Here is a 19,814-nt window from a genome sequence, read left to right as displayed (position 1 = left end):
CGTAGAAATCCGAATCGAGCATATTTATATTTTTACAAAAACTCTGTTTCAGCAAGGAGATTTTCACGGCATGGAGGGAGTAACATATCACATATTTCGGGAAAGCAGTGGCATTCCACCGCCTGAAAAAGTAAAGCCAAACAGTGTATTCATATTTGACGATGTCGCAGTGGAAAATCAGGAAGAAATCCATTGACAGACCTTCCTTACAATCTCTGATGCCTAAGTCTGGTGTCGAAACTGAATGGAGCAAACGGAATTATTCTTTTAAAAGTGTATTCACATCTGACCGTACTACTAAAAAAATGCTCGACCCTGAGTCGCAAATGAAAGACACTGAAATAAGCATCGATAGGTCAATGCTGTGCTTCATGGGATCCGTACCAGATAGGATTGACGGAGAACATCGAAAAAGTTCAACGAAGAGCATCTGGTTTTGTCTTACAGCGAAATATGGAAGAGAGTGTGACGGCATGATAAGCGAGTTTCGATTGTAATCATTAAAACGAAGACTGTTTCATTGCGACGAGATATTTTTGGGAAATTTTAAACACCAACATTCTGCGCCGCGCGGGATTAGCCGAGCAGTCTTAGGCGCTGCAGTCATGGACAGTGTGGCTGGTCCCGCCGGAGGTTCGAGTCCTCCCTCGGGTATGGGTGGTGTTTGTCCTTAGGATAATTTAGGTTAAGTAGTGTGTGAGCTTAGGGACTGATGACCTTAGCAGTTGTCCCATAAGATTTGACACACATTTGAACCAACTTTCTGCCCCGAATGTGCAAATATTTTATTCTCGTCAACGTACATAGGAACAATTGATCATCATAATAAAGTAAATAAGATCGTGTAGACAGATTCAAGTGTTTATTTTTCCCATGTGCTGTTAGAGAGTGGAGCGGTAGAGAAATAGAAAGTGGTTCGAGGAACCCTCTGCCAGGCACTTAAGAATGAACTGCAGAGCAGTCATGTATATGCAGATGCAAAGAACCAATAATGACGAAGCAGGCTTTTATCGCTGCAGAGGTTGCGGCCCAAACCTCGGGCTTCGCCTGGTGGCGTATTGGTTTTATCTTAGCTGACGTAAGCAACAGTACTTTTGTTGGTCTATCACTGTACACTTAAGCGCCAAAGAAACTGGTATAGGCATGCGTATTCAAATACAGAGACGTGTAAACAGACACAATACGGCGCTGCGGTCGGCAACGCCTATATAAGACAAGCGTCTGGCGCAGTTGCTAAATCGGCTACTGCTGCTACAATGGCAGGTTTGCAAGATTTAAGTGAGTTTGAACGTGGTGTTACACTCGGCGCACAAGCGATGGGACACAGCATCTCCCAGATAGCTATGAAGTCAGGATTTTCCCGTACGACCATTTCACGAATGTACCGGAATATCGGGAATCCGGTAAAACATCAAATCTCCGACATCGCTGCGACCGGAAAAGATCCTACATGAACGAGGCCAACGACGACTGAAGAGAATCGTTCGACATGAGGGGAGTGCAACCCTTCCGCAAATTGCTGCAGATTTCGACGCTCGGGCATCAACAAGTGTCAGTGTGCGAAACATTCAACAAAACATCATCGATATGGGCTTTCGGAGTCGAAGACTGCACGACACTAAGCTTTACGACTCGCCTGGGCCCGTCAACACCGACATTGGACTGTTGATGACTGGAAACATGTTGCCTTGTCGGAAGAGTCTCGTTTCAAATTGTATCGAGCAGATGGAAGCGTACGGGTATGGAGACAACCTCATAAATCCATGGACCCTGCATGTCAGAAGGGGACTATTCAAGCTGGTGGAGGCTCTGTAATCGTGTGGGATGTGTGCAGTTGGAGTGATAGGGGACCCCTGATATGTCTAGACATGGCACTGACAGGTGACACATACTTAAGCATCCTGTCTGATCACCTGCATCGATTCATGTCCATTGTGCATTCCGACGGACTTGGGCAATTGCAGTAGGACAATGCGACACCCCACACTCTTCTGAGTTCAAACACTTCCGCTGGCCACCAAACTCCCCATACGTGAAGATTATTGTGCGTATCTGTGATGCTTTTCAATGTGCTGTTCAGATGAGATCTCCACCGCCTCGTACTCTTACGGATTCATGGTATCAGTTCCCTCCAGCACTACTTGAGAGATTAATCGACTCCATTCCACGTCACGTTGCGACTATTCTGTGTGCTTTCAGGGGATTTACACGATATTACGCACGTGTACCAGTTTTTTGGGCCTCAGTTCATGGCCAGTACTTTGTAGGGTTTTATTTTGAATTTACATGCAGGCAGACAAGATGGACACATCAGTCAGAAATACTAAACGATACAATAGTTACCACAGCCTTCTTTCCGCGGCTACTCTGAACTCGTCTAGTTCTGCTAACGCTGATATGCCAGCTCCCTGAATCCGATGAATTGGTTGCAGCAGATTCTGCCATCAGAGCCTGCCTCTCTGGTATTGACTACAGTACAACGCCAGATGCAGTGCTTGCATTGTATGTGGAACAGGCATGAATGCAGGGTTCGGTTCTGGGAAGGGGAAAGGGGGAAGCATCGCCGTGTATCTTGGCGTTCCCTCCCCCTTTAAATACCACTTGCCACTATCCCCACATTTTATACGCCACAGATGCATAGGATTTGAACAATAATTGTAACAGCAATACAACGTCAAGTCACATTAATATGGCCACCGGCTGTATTCGACGTCGACGTGCAGTAAACACTCACAGACAGCAGGTGACAGCACTAGCAGTGGAGGGAAAGAAAGCATGTTGGGGGATGTGGAGAACAGGACAGTCATTGTCGCAATGTGGAAACAGAGCGATTTATCTGACATCCAAAAAGACACGATTATTGGCTTTTAGGCCAAGAGTGGAAGCATGTCTGAGACGGCTAAGTTTGTAAACTGTTCATCTGCCACAGTGGTTAACGTATACCGTGCATGGCAAAATGCCAGTATCCAAAACTGCCACCGAGGCAACTGTGGTACATGACACACCATAGATGACAGGGCTGATTGATGGTTGCGATGATGTGTAGGAACGAACAGACGTGCAAGTGTTGAGCAACCGGCCACTCAGATGAATCAAGGAGCTACCAACAGTGTCTCCTCAAAGTCAGTTCAGCTAACTCTGCTGTCTATACGCTTCTGCAGCAGGTTCCTGGTTCACGCACCCATGCTCACCGCCGTTTATCAGGGCCGAACGCTGGAATTTGCACGCTAATACAACAAATTCGCGACTACTGAGTGGCGACGGCTCGCCTTTCAGATGAATGACTTTTTGTGCTTCATCGGGGAGGTGGCGAATGGCGCATACATCTAAATCTACATACATACTCCGCAAGCCACCGTACCGGTGCGTGGTGGAGGGTACCCTGTACCACTACTTGTCATTTCCCCTTCCAGTCGTAAATAGAACGAGGGAAAAACGATTGTCTGTACTCCTCCTTGTGAGCCCTAATTTGTCGTATCTTAGCTTCCTGGTTCTTAGGCGCGAGGTATGTTGGTGGTAGTAGTGGTACTGCCACTCTTCCCTGGGGCACTCCTGATGATACCCTCGTCTCTGATGAACACTCGCCGTTGAGAATACTATTATTTAAGAAGTCTTCGAGCCATTTATACTGTGTAGAGCACAAGGGGTTATTTTTAGGAAATATGGTGCAAAATTGTGATTTTGTGTGTTTCAGTGAGCAATGCACCAGTCTCACGGCAGACGGCGGACGAAGGCTGCCCGGCGCGTTATGCAGGTGACACAATTTTGCAACGAGCGTCGGTATGTGTGTACGTGCGCGGCAGCCATCAACAGCCAGAACGCAGCATTAGCAGAATTATGCAACCGCGGGCCGCGTGCGGTGCCGTTGCGTTAGCCAACTCATCGAGAACCTTCTAATAAACACGGAGCCGCGTAACTGGGGGATTCAGCAGCGGTCTACACTATTTTAGGGCATCAAAGGTGGGCGTCGGCATTCGGTTCGACCGATTGGGCGTTCTGTCGCTGTCACGTCGTCATCAGTGACGCTGTCCCCGAGGACCGGCCGGTGGAGGGCGTTGCCGCGTCTGCAGGAGGCGCGCTGGGCCGGGCCTCGCGCCGCTAACCTCCTACCGCCTGCGCAGACGCTGACCGAGCGCGGCGTCGCGTTCCCCGGGATGCGTGCATCAGCACGTCTCCACCATGGCACGAGCGGTGGGGCTGAGCTACCGGAAAATGTATTGGAAGAACCAACAATGAAGAGGAAGATTGCTAAAAACAGCCCCCTTCTTCTACCCAACCACGCCCTACAAACCCGACCACGTCACCCACTCTGGTCATCCTATTACAATTGTTATGTACGAGGCGGAACTATGGGCCTCATGAAAAAAGGAGTGACCCAGCTGAGTCACGCAATTTGACTCTTAGTCTGATCACGAGGTGTGGCCATTAATTGCACGCGTTGATCACGTAGGCTGATGTGAGGATCAATGTCCTATATTCAAATGGCTCTGAGCGCTATGGGACTCAACTTCTGAGGTCATCAGTCCCCTACAACTTAGAACTACTTAAACCTAACTAACCTAAGGACATCACACACATCCATGCCCAAGGCAGGATTCGAACCTGCGACCATAGCGGTCGCGCGGTTCCAGACCGCTTGGCCACCCCGGCCGGCCTCTAGTTTTCATTGCAAACCTTTTCGAATTTCGCACAGTGCCTTACTTCATGTAAAAATCACAATAACTATGGCCATTAATGAAATGATGAGAATTCGATCATGAACGTGACAAGTAAAGCTATAAGTAAAGCATAAATGATTTTTTTTTTTACCAAATAGTTTCTTTAAAATCGTTTGAGAAGGTCTGGAAGGCGTGCGCCCCGATTCTGTCATGGACGGCCGGCCGAAAGGTTTCAGACACTATCAGCCTCCCATTCCAAACAAACGGATGAACTCGCCCAGCCCTTCGGACGAAAACTGGTCACTGCACATCAGCCACCGATCCTGTGCGGGCTATACTGTAGCGAATTTTAGATGGTTTTCAATAGAAGACTGACTGACGAGGATGGCTTGTGGGTACTGGAGACAGGTTTATGGCAGCGCAGCATCAGCACCAGGCTAGCTAGGGCTACCACTACTGGGAGGCCGGCATGAGCTACTGCCAACTTCCCAAACCATCTGCAGTGCAGCCACATGCAAGACTAACTCCCTGAATGTAGAAAAGCCTACTGAAAAAAATGGCACATCCTTGACTTGCATAGCGAAAGACTGCTGACCTGGGGTCACAACCATAGTACTAAGTGCAATGTTAATAATATTTAGTGCAGATTCAGATTTTGTATTGCGTAGACTATCATGCTGACAAAATAATGAGAACTTTTTCGCCATGGACTCCACCATGTAGTATAATTTCCACAGCAGTTTCAACTTTGCTTCATTATTGAAGCTGCTCCTGCAAGCTTTTAACCAGTACAGTGTACGTTACTGACATATGTACAAACCACGAATCCTCCTTCACGAGATTTTTTTGTATCTGATACATACCACTGGTCAGTGTGAAGAATGCCGACGATAGCCATTTAAACTCAGATCTTGTTTACTGAATTTACTAGTGTTGGAAACTTATGTATTTTCGACACCTTAACCACTTGTAAATGCAATAGAAGTCGAAACTGCAGCAAACTAGCGAGCCCCCCCCCCCCTTGCTTCACATGGGTAGCACTAAGTATCTGAAGCCAGAGAACTTTCTCACAAGGCAAGGCACTGTGAAGAATTGTTATTAAAGTTGAGAAAACAATATTAGGTAACTCAACATCATGAGTGTCATGTACAGCCCAAAAAAAAAAAAGACACACCCTTATGGAAAAGGACATTTTACTGAGATGTAATTTCAGAGATGGTTCATCATTGTAGGAGTGTATGATAGCAAATTCAGACCAAATGAGACACACATGTGTGTCCAAAGAGTTGCATCAATACACTGTGTGCCCCTTCTGGTAGCAATGCATACACGTATTTTCGCATCCAAACGATCATAAAGATTCCATACGGCACCTTGCCATAGACTGTCTCAAGAATAATGTGCCTTTTGTTACAATAAGGCAATGGCTATTACCGACTCAGGAGTACATGCAAGTTTCTACTTCATAATATCCCATATATAGTCAATTGGCAAAAGATCACGTGATGTTGCTGATCAGGGCTATTGTACACCATGAAGAACACATAGCTCAAGGATAACATCCTGTGCAGTGTAGTGGGCACTGGTTTTGGTACTTTATCTTTCTGCAGTAATACCAAACTGAACTATGGGTTGTAGCTGATGGATCTCCACTCCAGAAGCCTGGAATAGAACCTGCGTGTCGTGGCCGAATGCGCTCTGCAATAGGTAGCTTACCAGGCTTACACCATACACATGTATGCTCATCATTTGCTTACAAACAGAACCTACTCTCATCACGGCCAGCAACAGAGCACCATTCCACGATGGTCCAGTCGGCTATTTCAGGAAACCAGAGTAGCCATAATTGGCAGTGTCGTTGTGTCTGTGGTAGCCCAGCCAGAGGCACATGTGATCTTTGATCTGCTGCAAGCAGACCATTCACTGTGGTTCCTGATAACACAACAGATTCAACAGTGTCCTGCTGGAAAAGCACTTTTCTTAGGGGAGGCTCGCTCCCTTTCTGCCTTGCCATATTCAACTTTCTGTGGTTGTCAGTTCTACCTGTGGTGTCATGAACCACAAGGGGTTTGTGGTTGGCTCCAGGCACAGTCAGGCTGTGAGTGGGCACCTCTTCCTCGCTGGTGTGTTCTATCCAGACGAACTGGCTGGATGCTCTCAGGTGGATTAGCCCAAAGACAAGCAACTGAAAAGTAACCTGCTTCAATAATAGCCTGTAATTCCTAGAATTTCTTGCCATTTCCGACACTTAGTTTTGATACATTATTCGTCAAGCGAGGACAAAGAAATTTGGACACTGATATATGCTACGCCAATATATAATCACTTTTACTGCAGTGTTCCTTGGGAGGAAGGTTTGTGGCCCATCATATCGCAGACCTCCCCTGCCCTCCTTCATACACACCTGACATGAAACTTTATCGAGTACAAGAATTGATGAAAGGAGAAAATATAAAAATGCAGTAAATGAAGCAGGCAAAAAGGAATACAAACGTCCAAAAAATGATATCGACAGGAAGTGCAAAATGGCTAAGCAGGGATGGCTAGAGGAGAAATGTAAGGATGTAGAGGCTTATCTCACTAGGGGTAAGATAGATACTGCCTACAGGAAAATTAAAGAGACCTTTGGAGAAAGGAGAACCACTTGCATGAATATCAAGAGCTTTGATGGAAACCCAGTTCTAAGCAAAGAAGGGAAAGCAGAAAGATGGAAGGAGTATATAGAGGGTCTATACAAGGGCGATGTACTTAAGGACAATATTATGGAAACGGAAGAGGATGTAGACGAAATGGGAGATATGATACTGCGTGAAGAGTTAGACAGAGCACTGAAAGGCCTGAGTCGAAACAAGGCCCCCAGAGTAGACAACATTCCATTAGAACTACTGACAGCCTTGGGAGAGCCAGTCCTGATAAAACTCTACCATCTGGTGAGCAAGATGTATGAGACAGGCGAAATACCCTCAGACTTCAAGAAGAATATAATAATTCCAATCCCAAAGAAAGCAGGTGTTGACAGATGTGAAAATTACCGAACTATCAGTTTAATAAGTCACAGCTGCAAAATACTAACGCGAATTCTTTACAGACGAATGGAAAAACTGATAGAAGCTGACCTGGGGGAAGATCAGTTTGGATTCCGTAGAAATGTTGGAACACATGAGGCAATACTGACCCTACGACTTATCTCAGAAAATAGATTAAGGAAAGGCAAACCTATGTTTCTATCATTTGTAAACATAGAGAAAGCTTTTGACAATGTTCACTGGAATACTCTCTTTCAAATTCTGAAGATGGCAGGGGTAAAATACAGGGAGCGAAAGGCTATTTACAATTTGTACAAAAACCAGATGGCAGTTATAAGAGTCGAGGGGTATGAAAGGGAAGCAGTGGTTGAGAATGGAGTGAGACAGGGTTGTAGCCTATCCCCGATGTTATTCAATCCGTATATTGAGCAAGCAGTAAAGGAAACAAAAGAAAAGTTCGGAGTAAGTATTAAAATCCATGGAGAAGAAATAAAAACTTTGAGGTTCGCCGATGACATTGTAATTCTGTCAGAGACAGGAAAGGACTTGGAAGAGCAGTTGAACGGAATGGACAGTGTCTTGAAAGGAGGGTATAAGATGAACATCAACAAAAGCAAAACGAGGATAATGGAATGTAGTCGAATTAAGTCGGGTGATGCTGAGGGAATTAGATTAGGAAATGAGACTCTTAAAGTAGTAAAGGAGTTTGGCTATATGGGGAGCAAATTAACTGATGATGGTCGAAGTAGAGAGGATATAAAATGTAGACTGGCAATGGCAAGGAAAGCGTTTCTGAAGAAGAAAAGTTTGTTAACATCGAGTATAGATTTAAATGTCAGGAAGTATTTGTATGGAGTGGAGCCATGTATGGAAGTGAAACGTGGACGATAAATAGTTTAAACAAGAAGAGAATAGAAGCTTTCGAAATGTGGTGCTACAGAAGAATGCTGAAGATTAGATGGGTAGATCACATAACTAATGAGGAGGTATTGAGTAGAATTGGAGAGAAGAATTTGTGGCACAACTTGACTAGAAGAAGGGATCGGTTGGTAGGGCGTGTTCTGAGGCATCAGGGGATCATCAACTTAGTATTGGAGGGAAGCGTGGAGGGCAAAAATCATAGAGGGAGGCTAAGAGATGACTACACTAAGCAGATTCAGAAGGTTGCAGGTTGCAGTAGTTACTCGGACATAAAGAAGGTTGTACAGGATAGAGTAGCATTGAGAGCTCCATCAAACCAGTCTTCAGGCCGAAGACCACAACAACAACAACAAGATCATATGGGGTATCAAGGGAAATTTGTGACTAGAAGTAGCGTGTGCCTCAGGGAAGTGTGCTGGAACCCTTTCTGTTCATGTTGTATGTGAATGAACTGGTAGAAAATACTAACAGAAAATGGAAGCTTTTCGTAGATGGTTTAGTTCTCTATGATTAAGTACTGTTGAAAAAAGCTGCTGAAATATTTATTCAGATCTTTATAAGATTTAAAAGTCGTGAAAAGATTAGAAACTTGCTTAAAGTCTTCAAAAATGTGAACTGTGTACTTCACAAAACGAAAAAACTGAACTATCTTATTGCTACACCATTAAATAATGGCAAAAGCAAACATTCAACTCATAAAAATACATCAGAATGACAACTTGTGAGGATATGAAATGTAGTAGTTACATCAACCCAGATAGAGATGGCAGACTTTCATTCTATGGTGTATACATGCAGACTGATGCACCAAATGAAAACACGGGTCTTCTGCTCACTAGGTAGCCGTGCCAGGCTTTACACCAGCCTGTCACAGTGGCTTTGCACAACTGCAAGTAATATCCTAGCATGCCTTCCTCCTCAATACAAATTCCCATGAATGCCTCAGTCCACTTGGCATTCCCCTAAACTCGAACAGAATTGCAGAGGCTTTCCAGCTGCTTTGATTAAAGCACCTATGCCTGGGTTTCAGGCAGAATTCCCTGTATCGTTCGATGCTGAGGTGCTATTCCAATACAGCAGGAGAGCCTCTGCAGTGCCGTTCAGTTTAGGGGAAATACCAAATGTGCTGATGTGTGAATGGGAATCTGGATTGAGAAAGGACTCATGCCAGGACAGTGTGAGGAGTTGTGCAAAGCCACTGTGACAGGGTGGTGTAGTGTCTAGCACGTCTACCTAGAGAGCAGGAAACCCGGCTTTGAATCCCAGCCTTGGTACAAATTTTCATTTGTCGCTTCAGCTCCAGTGTTTGGGACCTGTGCAAAGTAGGACTAACAGAGGATATTGAGTGAATACGGAGAAGGGCAGCACAAATGTTCACGGTTTATTTGCGACACGGAAGAGTGCCACAGCGATATAAAAGGTGAACTAAAAAAATAGTTCAAATGGCTCTGAGCACTATGGGACTTAACTTCTGAGGTCATCAGTCCCCTAGAACTTAGAACTACTTAAACCTAATTAACCTATGGACCTCACACACGTCCATGCCCGAGGCAGGATTCGAACCTGCGACCGTAGCGGTCGCGCGGTTCCAACCTGAAGCGCCTAGAACCGCTCGGCCACAAAAGCTGAACTGGGAGATGCTTGTATATAGTACTAACTATCAAGTGAAAACCTACTAACAAAGTTTCAGAAACCAGCGCTCTTCGATTAATTTTGTGACTGACAGACGTGTGCGGTAGGAAGCAGATTTGCTGGCTCATACATAACGTGCCATGTGCTCATGCAGCAAGGCTCTACGCAGGGTCTGCCATGGCGTGCCAAACCACACACGAGCACGATGTGCAAGCCACGTGCAGATAGATGCTTAGCCTGTCTAGGCTACGCTCTGTCCTTCTCTGGAGTACCTGGCACAGTGTGAGCTATCATTTAGTACTGCAGTGCAGCATGTTTTGGTCAGCATGACTTTCTCAGTTTGGAAGAATTGCTGTGTTAGAGATGTTTATCCTTCGCTATTTGTTCGTGGTATAAACAAAGTTCAGATTTGCAGTGGCTGTTTGCCCAAAAAGAGGCAGGTAGTGATCAGTCGTTACAAGCGTTCAAAATGAATGGAAATGACAGGAAGAAGGATGAGAATTCTCAATAAATATTATGCAGCCGTATAATAGACAGGTACCTCAGATTTGCTATGGAACTATATTGCAACACGTGGAAAGAATTTGAAGATTTAATTGACGATGAAAGAGCAAAAGATTGCACTGATCAACAGACAAGTTTCATTGTTCTGTACATCAGGAAGCACTCTGCACTAAATTTGCAGGCATGGAGAACGTTTTGGAATTTTGTGGTATGAATAGTAAATTTTCTGAAGTTGCACAGGTTATTATACTGTAAGTTGCAACAGTTTTCGATGGAACTGTTTGAAGAGTATGGAGACTTTATATAATACCCCAAAGTACGTTGGTTAAGTCAAAGGACATACCTGAAACAATATTTCGATTTAAAACTCGCTATTGTTGAATCTTTGAAGGAGAAAGGAGAGCAAGGACCAAAACTGAAATGGATTGCACACTGCCTACACTGTAGGGTAAAAAACAAATATTTCTGAGTTGATGGGAATGCATTAAAAAAGAAAATCGCGTTATGTGACCAAATACTGGCAAAATCGCCGTCCTATTCCCTAAACTCACTGGCATAAAAGAAAACATGGGTTTTGAAGAAGTCATTATGGCCTTGAAAGTATTACAAGGGTAGCTTTCTAAACGTTTTTAGCGCACTGCCAATCTTACATCTGTCTTTGAGATCTCAGTTTCAGTTGACAGCGCCACTTTGCATGTGTGGATATAACTGGTTGATATGCAGGGTAATTCCTCTTTAAAACGCAAGTTCTTTTACTTTAAAAAGTCCTTGAGGTCGTCATTATTTTCCTCAAGAAGAGTTTCCATGCCTCCGTACTGAGGTTGCAAATGTAATAAAATATTTCGATCAACATACGAGCGGTGTTCGAACAGTTATGTAACACATTTTTTCTCGGCCAGTTTCCGTTGAAAAAAATGTGGAATTTGTTGTGCAATGTGGTGGAACATACGTACTTCTACCCCTATAGTTTCATGAAGTCATGAGAAGTGGCAGCAGCATACACACCGTAGCCTAAAAAATGGCGTTTGTAACGGTGGTGCATTCCAAACAGAGAGCTGTAATTGAGTTTCTTTCGGCGGAAAACCAGATATTCATAGGCGCTTCCAGAATGTCTACAGACACTTTACAGTGAACAAAAGCACATTGAGCCTTTGAGCAAGGCGTCTGCCATCATTGCAACAAGGTCACGCAAACCTATCTAATATCCCGTGTCTTGGTTTGCTGCACACAGCTGTGTTACCCGCAGGAAACTGAAGAAACAGCTACAGCATGTTCGGCGCCACCCTAGAGGAGCTCACAAAACTTCATCTAACTGTTCTTTCTCATTCACAATACAGTCCAGATCTCGCATTTCTGACTTCCGTCTGTTTCGCCCAATAAAGAATGCATTCCATTGGAATCAGTACATGGATGATGGGAAGGTTATTGATGCAGCAAGACGTTGGTTATGACGTATGCTATTATAGTGGTACCATGTGGCCATACAACCCATCGCGCTAAGGTGGCATAATGCTGTAACATTGTACAGAGATTACATTATGAATGAAACATACACAACACTGGTGTCATATGCTTAATTCATAACGTGTCAAATATTCTACCAAGAACTGATGAGTCAATCAATCACTGGAGATTATGTTGAAAAACTTGGTTTTGTAGCCAGATGATTAGGGAATAATATGGTGTACTGGAATCCTGAATAAGTCCAACCTGGTTTCAGCAAGCAGGTGTGTTCCATTACTTATTGAATGCCCCTCATACATTCTGTAAAGAGGTTTTTTTCGATTATGAAACTAAGTCACTATCATGTGGCAACCTGAGTCTAAAAATCTGTGAAATTGTCTTTGTCCGTCTGTATGATGTTAATTTGTACCAGATAAAAATTATACAGGGTGATTCAAAAAGAATACCACAACTTTAGGAATTTAAAACTCTGCAACGACAAAAGGCAGAGCTAAGCACTATCTGTCGGCGAATTAAGGGAGCTATAAAGTTTCATTTAGTTGTACATTTGTTCGCTTGAGGCGCTGTTGACTAGGCGTCAGCGTCAGTTGATGCTAAGATGGCGACCGCTCAACAGAAAGCTTTTTGTGTTATTGAGTACGGCAGAAGTGAATCGACGACAGTTGTTCAGCGTGCATTTCGAACGAAGTATGGTGTTAAACCTCCTGATAGGTGGTGTATTAAACGTTGGTATAAACAGTTTACAGAGAATGGGTGTTTGTGCAAAGGGAAAAGTTCTGGACGGCCGAGAACGAGTGATGAAAATGTAGCACGCATCCAGCAAGCATTTGTTCGCAGCCCAGGAAAATCGACTCGCAGAGCTAGCAGAGAGCTGCAAATTCCACAATCAACTGTATGGAGAGTCCTACGAAAAAGGTTAGTTATGAAACCTGAACGTCAACTACCCGAGGCGATGGATCGGCCGCCAGGTAGCCCGTGAGAGAGCACTTCATCACTGGCCTCCAAGAAGCTCTGATCTTACCCCCTGCGATTTTTTCTTATGGGGGTATGTTAAGGATATGGTGTTTCGGCCACCTCTCCCAGCCACCATTGATGATTTGAAACGAGAAATAACAGCAGCTATCCAAACTGTTACGCCTGATATGCTACAGGGAGTGTGGAACGAGTTGGAGTATCGGGTTGATATTGCTCGTGTGTCTGGAGGGGGCCATATTGAACATCTCTGAACTTGTTTTTGAGTGAAAAAAAACCTTTTTAAATACTCTTTGTAATGATGTATAACAGAAGGTTATATTATGTTTCTTTCATTAAATACACATTTTTAAAGTTGTGGTATTCTTTTTGAATCACCCTGTATTATGCCTTCAGCGTGCTAAAAATAACTACATAACACAGAAAATTTGTTTCTCTTTTGTGATCTGTTGTTGAGCAGTATGAAATATAAAAAGTTACAATGAACTGAATACCCCTGGCTGCATACAGGCGTTGATATAAGTCAGTGGGGTCAGTAGAAAATGTGTGCCCCGACCAGGACTCGAACCCGGGATCTCCTACTTACATGGCAGACGCTCTATCCATCTTTTTTTTTTTTTTAATCCATCTGAGCCACCGAGGACAGAGAGGACAGTGCGACTGCAGGAACTTATCTCTGGCACGCCTCCCGTGAGACCCACATTCGCAGCTTATTGTCCTGCACTACATTCATAGTGCCCCTGCCCTTCATACTCATTACTCGCGGCTTTACTGCCGATTCTCGTAAGAGTTCGGGCACTGTTTGTGCATCTGCAAAGAAGAAGATGGTCAAGTGGCCGGTGAGCCTTAACTATATATATGTACATATATGAAGATGGTATCTGTTCTTTCGGACAGATACGATCTTCATAAGGCTCACCGGCCATTTGACCATCTTCTTCTGTGCAGATGCACAAACAGTGCCCGAACTGTTACAAGAATCGGCAGTAAAGCCACGAGTAATGAGTATGATGGGCAGGGGCGAATCTAGTGCAGGGCAATAAGTTGCGAATGTGGGTCTCACGGGAGGCGTGCCAGAGATAGAAAGTCCGAAAGAACAGATACCATCTTCATATAAATATAAAAAGTCTCATACAGTGCGACTGCATTGCCACTTAATGCAGCACTTTCGCAGTTTCCTCCTCATCCGCGTCTGCACACACACACAGTGTAGCACAGAAGTAGAGGCAGTGTGCAGCCAGGTATAGAACTGTGCCACTCATGTGAGGGCATGGCCCAGATGCCAAATTCTCTGCCCTCCCTGCTATACAGTACGCTGCTTGTGCCTGTAGAACAGTCATCGCAGGAAGCGCATGGACTCCAAGGGAGAACTGGGAATAGCTAACACCGAGTCCCTGCCACTGGACATGCTGAAACACCAATGGTAAACCTATTTTAATCAAAGTATAAGCGAGGAATCAAGGTATCACAACCATAGGTGGAAGCACAAGCGGCCAAAGACACTATTAGCTAGGGCATAGCCACCTATGGTAAACTAACTAACACACACTAACAAGCGACAAACGTCGGCAAGCCCCTGCATATCAGCAACATTGACTGGTAATTACCAGCTGCTATTAGAGCCGTCCAACAGGCCACAGCAGGGACACCGACGAGCTAGCCCACCGATGCACAAACTATTCGCCAACAATACTCTACACTGTGCATCCGACATATGACCTATCGGAAACAAAAACTATAATAAACCTAACTGTTGCAGGTTGCTGACGCTGAACGAGAGCTCTACACCGGCACCTAGCGACAGCCTCCGAGCAACACCACTGCACAACATCAAAGGTATCGACATGCATGATATCCACTACTAGCAAAGCCTATCTATCCTTGCATGACCTATCGCAGGCAGCAAGACATCCGCTACTGCTCTTACCACCCTTGGCTCTTGCCTTAGCACTTTTTTTCCTCTGCCCTTCAAACCGCTACCCTTCGTTCGACTTCGACCCAATCTACCTCCAGATGAGCGCGTATTAATGGTTAACCTTAACTAGACGTACGCAAGCAGCGCAGTACCCACACCCTGTGACACCTCACTTTAGTGAAAACTAACCCTTGTGCAGAGATGGCAGTAGACCTATTGAGTTGGCCATCATACCGGTGTGGGTGTGGAGGGGCTCCACCTCTATTTTAAAAAAAAGGAATCAAGAATAAAAATAGTTGAAATGGCTCTAAGCACTATGGGACTTAACATCTGAGGTCATCAGAACTGTGTAAACCTAACCAACCTAAAGACATCACACACATCCATGCCCGAGGCAGGATTCGAACCTGCGACCGTAGCAGCAGCGCGGTTCCGGACTGAAGCGCCTAGAACCGCTCGACCACAGAGGCCGGCAATCAAGGACATACTACAACCTCCTACACATCACACCTGTAGGAACCGCAAAGCAAGAGTAGTGTAACTGGAGCCGGCATGTAGGCATTTATAAATTCTTCTTGTGCTCCATACGTGAATGGAATGGGAAGAGACCTAATAACTGGTTCAGTGGGAAGTAGCCTCTGCCTCGCACTTTGCCGGCTGCTGTGGCCGAGCGGTTCTAGGCGCTTCAGTCCGCAACCGCAGGTTCGAATCATGCCTCGGGCATGGATGTGTGTGATGTCCTTAGGTTGGTTAGGTTTAAGTAGGAGGACTGATGACCTCAGATATTAATTCCCATAGTGCTTAGAGCCATTTCAACCACTGGAACCTTGCACTTCACATGGGTTCGCAGAGCACAGATATATAGGGTGTTACAAAAAGGTACGGCCAAACTTTCAGAAAACATTCCTCACACACAAATAAAGAAAAGATGTTATGTGGACGTGTGTCAGGAAACGCTTAATTTTCATGTTAGAGCTCATTTTAGTTTCGTCAGTATGTACTGTACTTCCTCGATTCACCGCCAGTTGGCCCAATTGAAGGAAGGTAATGTTGACTTCGGTGTTTGTGTTGACATGCGACTCATTGCTCTACAGTACTAGCATCAAGCACATCAGTACGTAGCATCAACAGGTTAGTGTTCATCACGAACGTGGTTTTGCAGTCAGTGCAATGTTCACAAATGCGGAGTTGGCAGATGCCCATTTGATGTATGGAATAGCACGGGCAATAGCCGTGGCGCGGTACGTTTGTATCGAGACAGATTTCCAGAACGAAGGTGTCCCGACAGGAAGACGTTCGAAGCAATTGATAGGCGTCTTAGGTAGCACGGAACATTCCAGCCTATGACTCGCGACTGGGGAAGACCTAGAACGACGAGGACACCTGCAATTGACGAGGCAATTCTTCGTGCAGTTGACAATAACCCTAATGTCAGCGTCAGAGAAGTTGCTGCTGTACAAGGTAACGTTGACTACGTCACTGTATGGAGAGTGCTACGGGAGAACCAGTTGTTTCCGTACCACGTACAGCGTGTGCAGGCACTATCAGCAGCTGATTGGCCTCCACGGGTACACTTCTGCGAATGGTTCATCCAACAATGTGTCAATCCTCATTTCAGTGCAAATGTTCTCTTTACGGATGAGGCTTCATTCCAACGTGATCAAATTGTAAATTTTCACAATCAACATGTGTGGGCTGACGAGAATCCGCACGCTATTGTGCAATCACGTCATCAACACAGATTTTCTGTGAACGTTTGGGCATGCATTGTTGGTGATGTCTGGATTGGGCCCCATGTTCTTCCACCTACGCTCAATGGAGCACGTTATCATGATTTCATACGGGATACTCTACCTGTGCTGCTAGAACATGTGCCTTTACAAGTACGACTCAACATGTGGTTCATGCACGCTGGAGCTCCTGCACATTTCAGTCGAAGTGTTCGTACGCTTCTCAACAACAGATTCGGTGACCGATGGATTGGTAGAGGCGGACCAATTCCATGGCCTCCACGCTCTCCTGACCTCAACCCTCTTGACTTTCATTTATGGGGGCATTTGAAAGCTCTTGTCTACGCAACCCCGGTACCAAATGTAGAGACTCTTCGTGCTCGTATTGTGGACGGCTGTGATACAATACGCCATTCTCCAGGGCTGCATCAGCGCATCAGGGATTCCATGCGACGGAGGGTGGATGCATGTATCCTCGCTAACGGAGGACATTTTGAACATTTCCAGTAACAAAGTGTTTGAAGTCACGCTGGTACGTTCTGTTGCTGTGTGTTTCCACTCCATGATTAATGTGATTTGAAGAGAAGTAATAAAATGAGCTCTAATATGGAAAGCAAGCGTTTCCAGACACATGTCCACATAACATATTTTCTTTCTTTGTGTGTGAGGAATGTTTCCTGAAAGTTTGGCCGTACTTTTTGTAACACCCTGTAGATGCAGGAGTGTAGGCCTTGAGTATATGCTTTTCATTTGTCAACGTGAGTGAGTGACTTTCAGGATTGTCCTCAGTTCGAGTGAGGTACTGACCTGTGCCAGCACGACTACGCGGCAGAGGAAGGCGCCAAAGACCCAGCGGCCCATGAAGGTGTAGAGCGGCGTGAAGGGCACGCACAGCAGGCACAGCATGAGGTCGCTGAGCGCGAGGTTGCCGATGAACAGGTTGGTGAGCGTGTGGGCGGGCCGCGCGCGCGCCACCACCACCAGCACCAGCAGGTTGCCCGTCACCCCCACGACGAAGATGGCGCCGTAGAGCAGGCCGAGCAGCGCCTGCACCCAGGCCAGCTGCACCGGGTCCTCCTCGTTCACCCACAGTGTGCCGTTGTACTCCAGCACGTCCGCCAGCTCGAAGGGCGCCTCCATGACCTCTCACACCCACAGTTCACTCCCGTCACGAACGCACGATGCACGCTCCCAGCTCAACTACTGACAGTATACGAGCCTTCCTTGGATCACTGTGTGTCCCACATTGTCACCTCCCAAACATCTCTTTACACGCGAACACTTTTAGGACTCACAGGGAAGCATCAGTGGATTAATTAAATTGGGGTGAAGTGACACTACCGCCCTCCACTGCACACAACACACACTGCCCGTCAAATCACCGTATTTCCCACTGTCACGCTCTTAACTTCTCTTTGCAATTCAAAACTTTTGGCCTTTCATGAAAGTATCAGAGAATGGAATAAACTTGGGGTGAAAAGGACACTACTGGTCTATATACCGTCAGCCACAACCAAATACACACCACATGCTGGCTGTCTGGTCACTGTGTGTTCTCAGTCTTCATGAGCTAAACACCTCTTTGCAAGTCATCGCGTTCGGATCTGCACAATAGCGAAATGACAGTTCCTATTGTGCCACAACTAACAATGAAAGGAGCAAGACTGACGTAAAAAGGACACTACTGTGCAACGTACCCTTGCCACACACCACACGGTAGCTTCCTCCAGACGTAGGAACCACAACTCTTTTCAGTGAAACAGGAAGATCTAGAAATCATTTTGACTCGCTTAACCCGTAATCACAGCAACACTACATTTGCGGTATACTTATCACGATCGTGGGTAGCGTACATTGCTGTTTCTTTCATGATAAGTTACACTACGATGTCTTCACATTCAGAAAAAAATATGGGATATTTTTGTTATTTCTTACTGTTCAGAAACACCTGAAAGAATCAAAACACTTTAGCTTCCGATTAGTAACTTCCATTCGTGCATTGTTTACTTTCCAAACAATGCTGCTACAATGCATATCCGTCCTGCGATTTTATTATCGGTGTACGCCATCGAAACAGAGCTGGGCGTGCAGGTACTGAGCAAGAGAATCGAATCTGGTAGAGATAAAGTAGAGCATCTGAAGAGCCTCTCAGCTATCAAACAATCAATGTTTACGTGCTCTATCCACTGCAGCACATCCCAGAAAACTTCCCTTTTCTGTTAGCACTTCCTCCAAAAGAGACTTGGACCTTCACACGAATCAGTCTCACGCTAAGTATCACTATTCACTGATCGCAAAAGATACGAATGTTTGAAGCCAAACAGTGCGATCGTAAACGCGACCGCGACGTTCCGCAGAGCGTGGCGCGCGCTCCGCCTTCAACCGCACCGACGCACGACTGGTCGCAGACTGAGCGTCGTTTCTCCCCCAGGCGTGGTCCACAGCCCTGTGCTGCGCGCATGCGCGGCAGCAGGAGCCGACCGCAGCGCTGCCGGCGTCGCGCGGAGACTGCCATCAACTACGGCGCCTCTAGATGTCTGGTAGCGAAATTCACGCATCTCTTCTGTCGATGGATGCACTTCTTTAGACACAAACGGGCACACGGTGTTATCATTTGTACAATATCGAACTGCCATTCCTGCTGCACTAGTGATTCCCAATCTAGGGGTAATTACCCCACGGAAAGCATACAGTGTCGCTATAAATAGAAGTTGTCCTCAAAACGTTAGGAAGGTGTTCGTAAAAACGTTCTAGCAAACATGGGCCCGCGTTTGTGAGATAATTTCGAATTTTTTTAACAGTCACCACTGATTTCACCATTCAGTAATGTTCTAGTTAGTACAAATGTATTTAAAATGTAAACTTTTCGATTATGTTCCTACCTAATTGGGCTCAAACTTAATAAAAACCTTTCAGCGCCAGCCTCTCAACAGGTGCCACGAACAGCTCCAGAGTCATTCTTCATCTGGATTTTGAGGAATAATTTATTCAG

General features: G+C 45.5%; 1 protein-coding gene across 1 annotated transcript in view; it reads right to left on the bottom strand.

Annotated features, from left to right (window-relative positions):
• Positions 1–18,664, bottom strand: part of LOC126252629 (prolactin-releasing peptide receptor-like) — a 105,236-nt gene extending 86,572 nt beyond the window's left edge. Inside the window, exon 1 of the mRNA XM_049953530.1 lies at positions 17,630–18,664. Coding sequence (XP_049809487.1) covers positions 17,630–17,962 — 333 coding nt within the window. The 5' untranslated portion in view covers positions 17,963–18,664. The remainder of the gene's footprint in view (positions 1–17,629) is intronic.
• Between the last annotated feature and the right edge of the window lie 1,150 nt (positions 18,665–19,814).

Source organism: Schistocerca nitens, chromosome 4 (genome assembly GCF_023898315.1).
Source record: "Schistocerca nitens isolate TAMUIC-IGC-003100 chromosome 4, iqSchNite1.1, whole genome shotgun sequence".
Taxonomy (NCBI): Eukaryota; Metazoa; Arthropoda; class Insecta; order Orthoptera; family Acrididae; genus Schistocerca; species Schistocerca nitens.
This window is presented reverse-complemented; position numbering and strand designations above follow the sequence as displayed.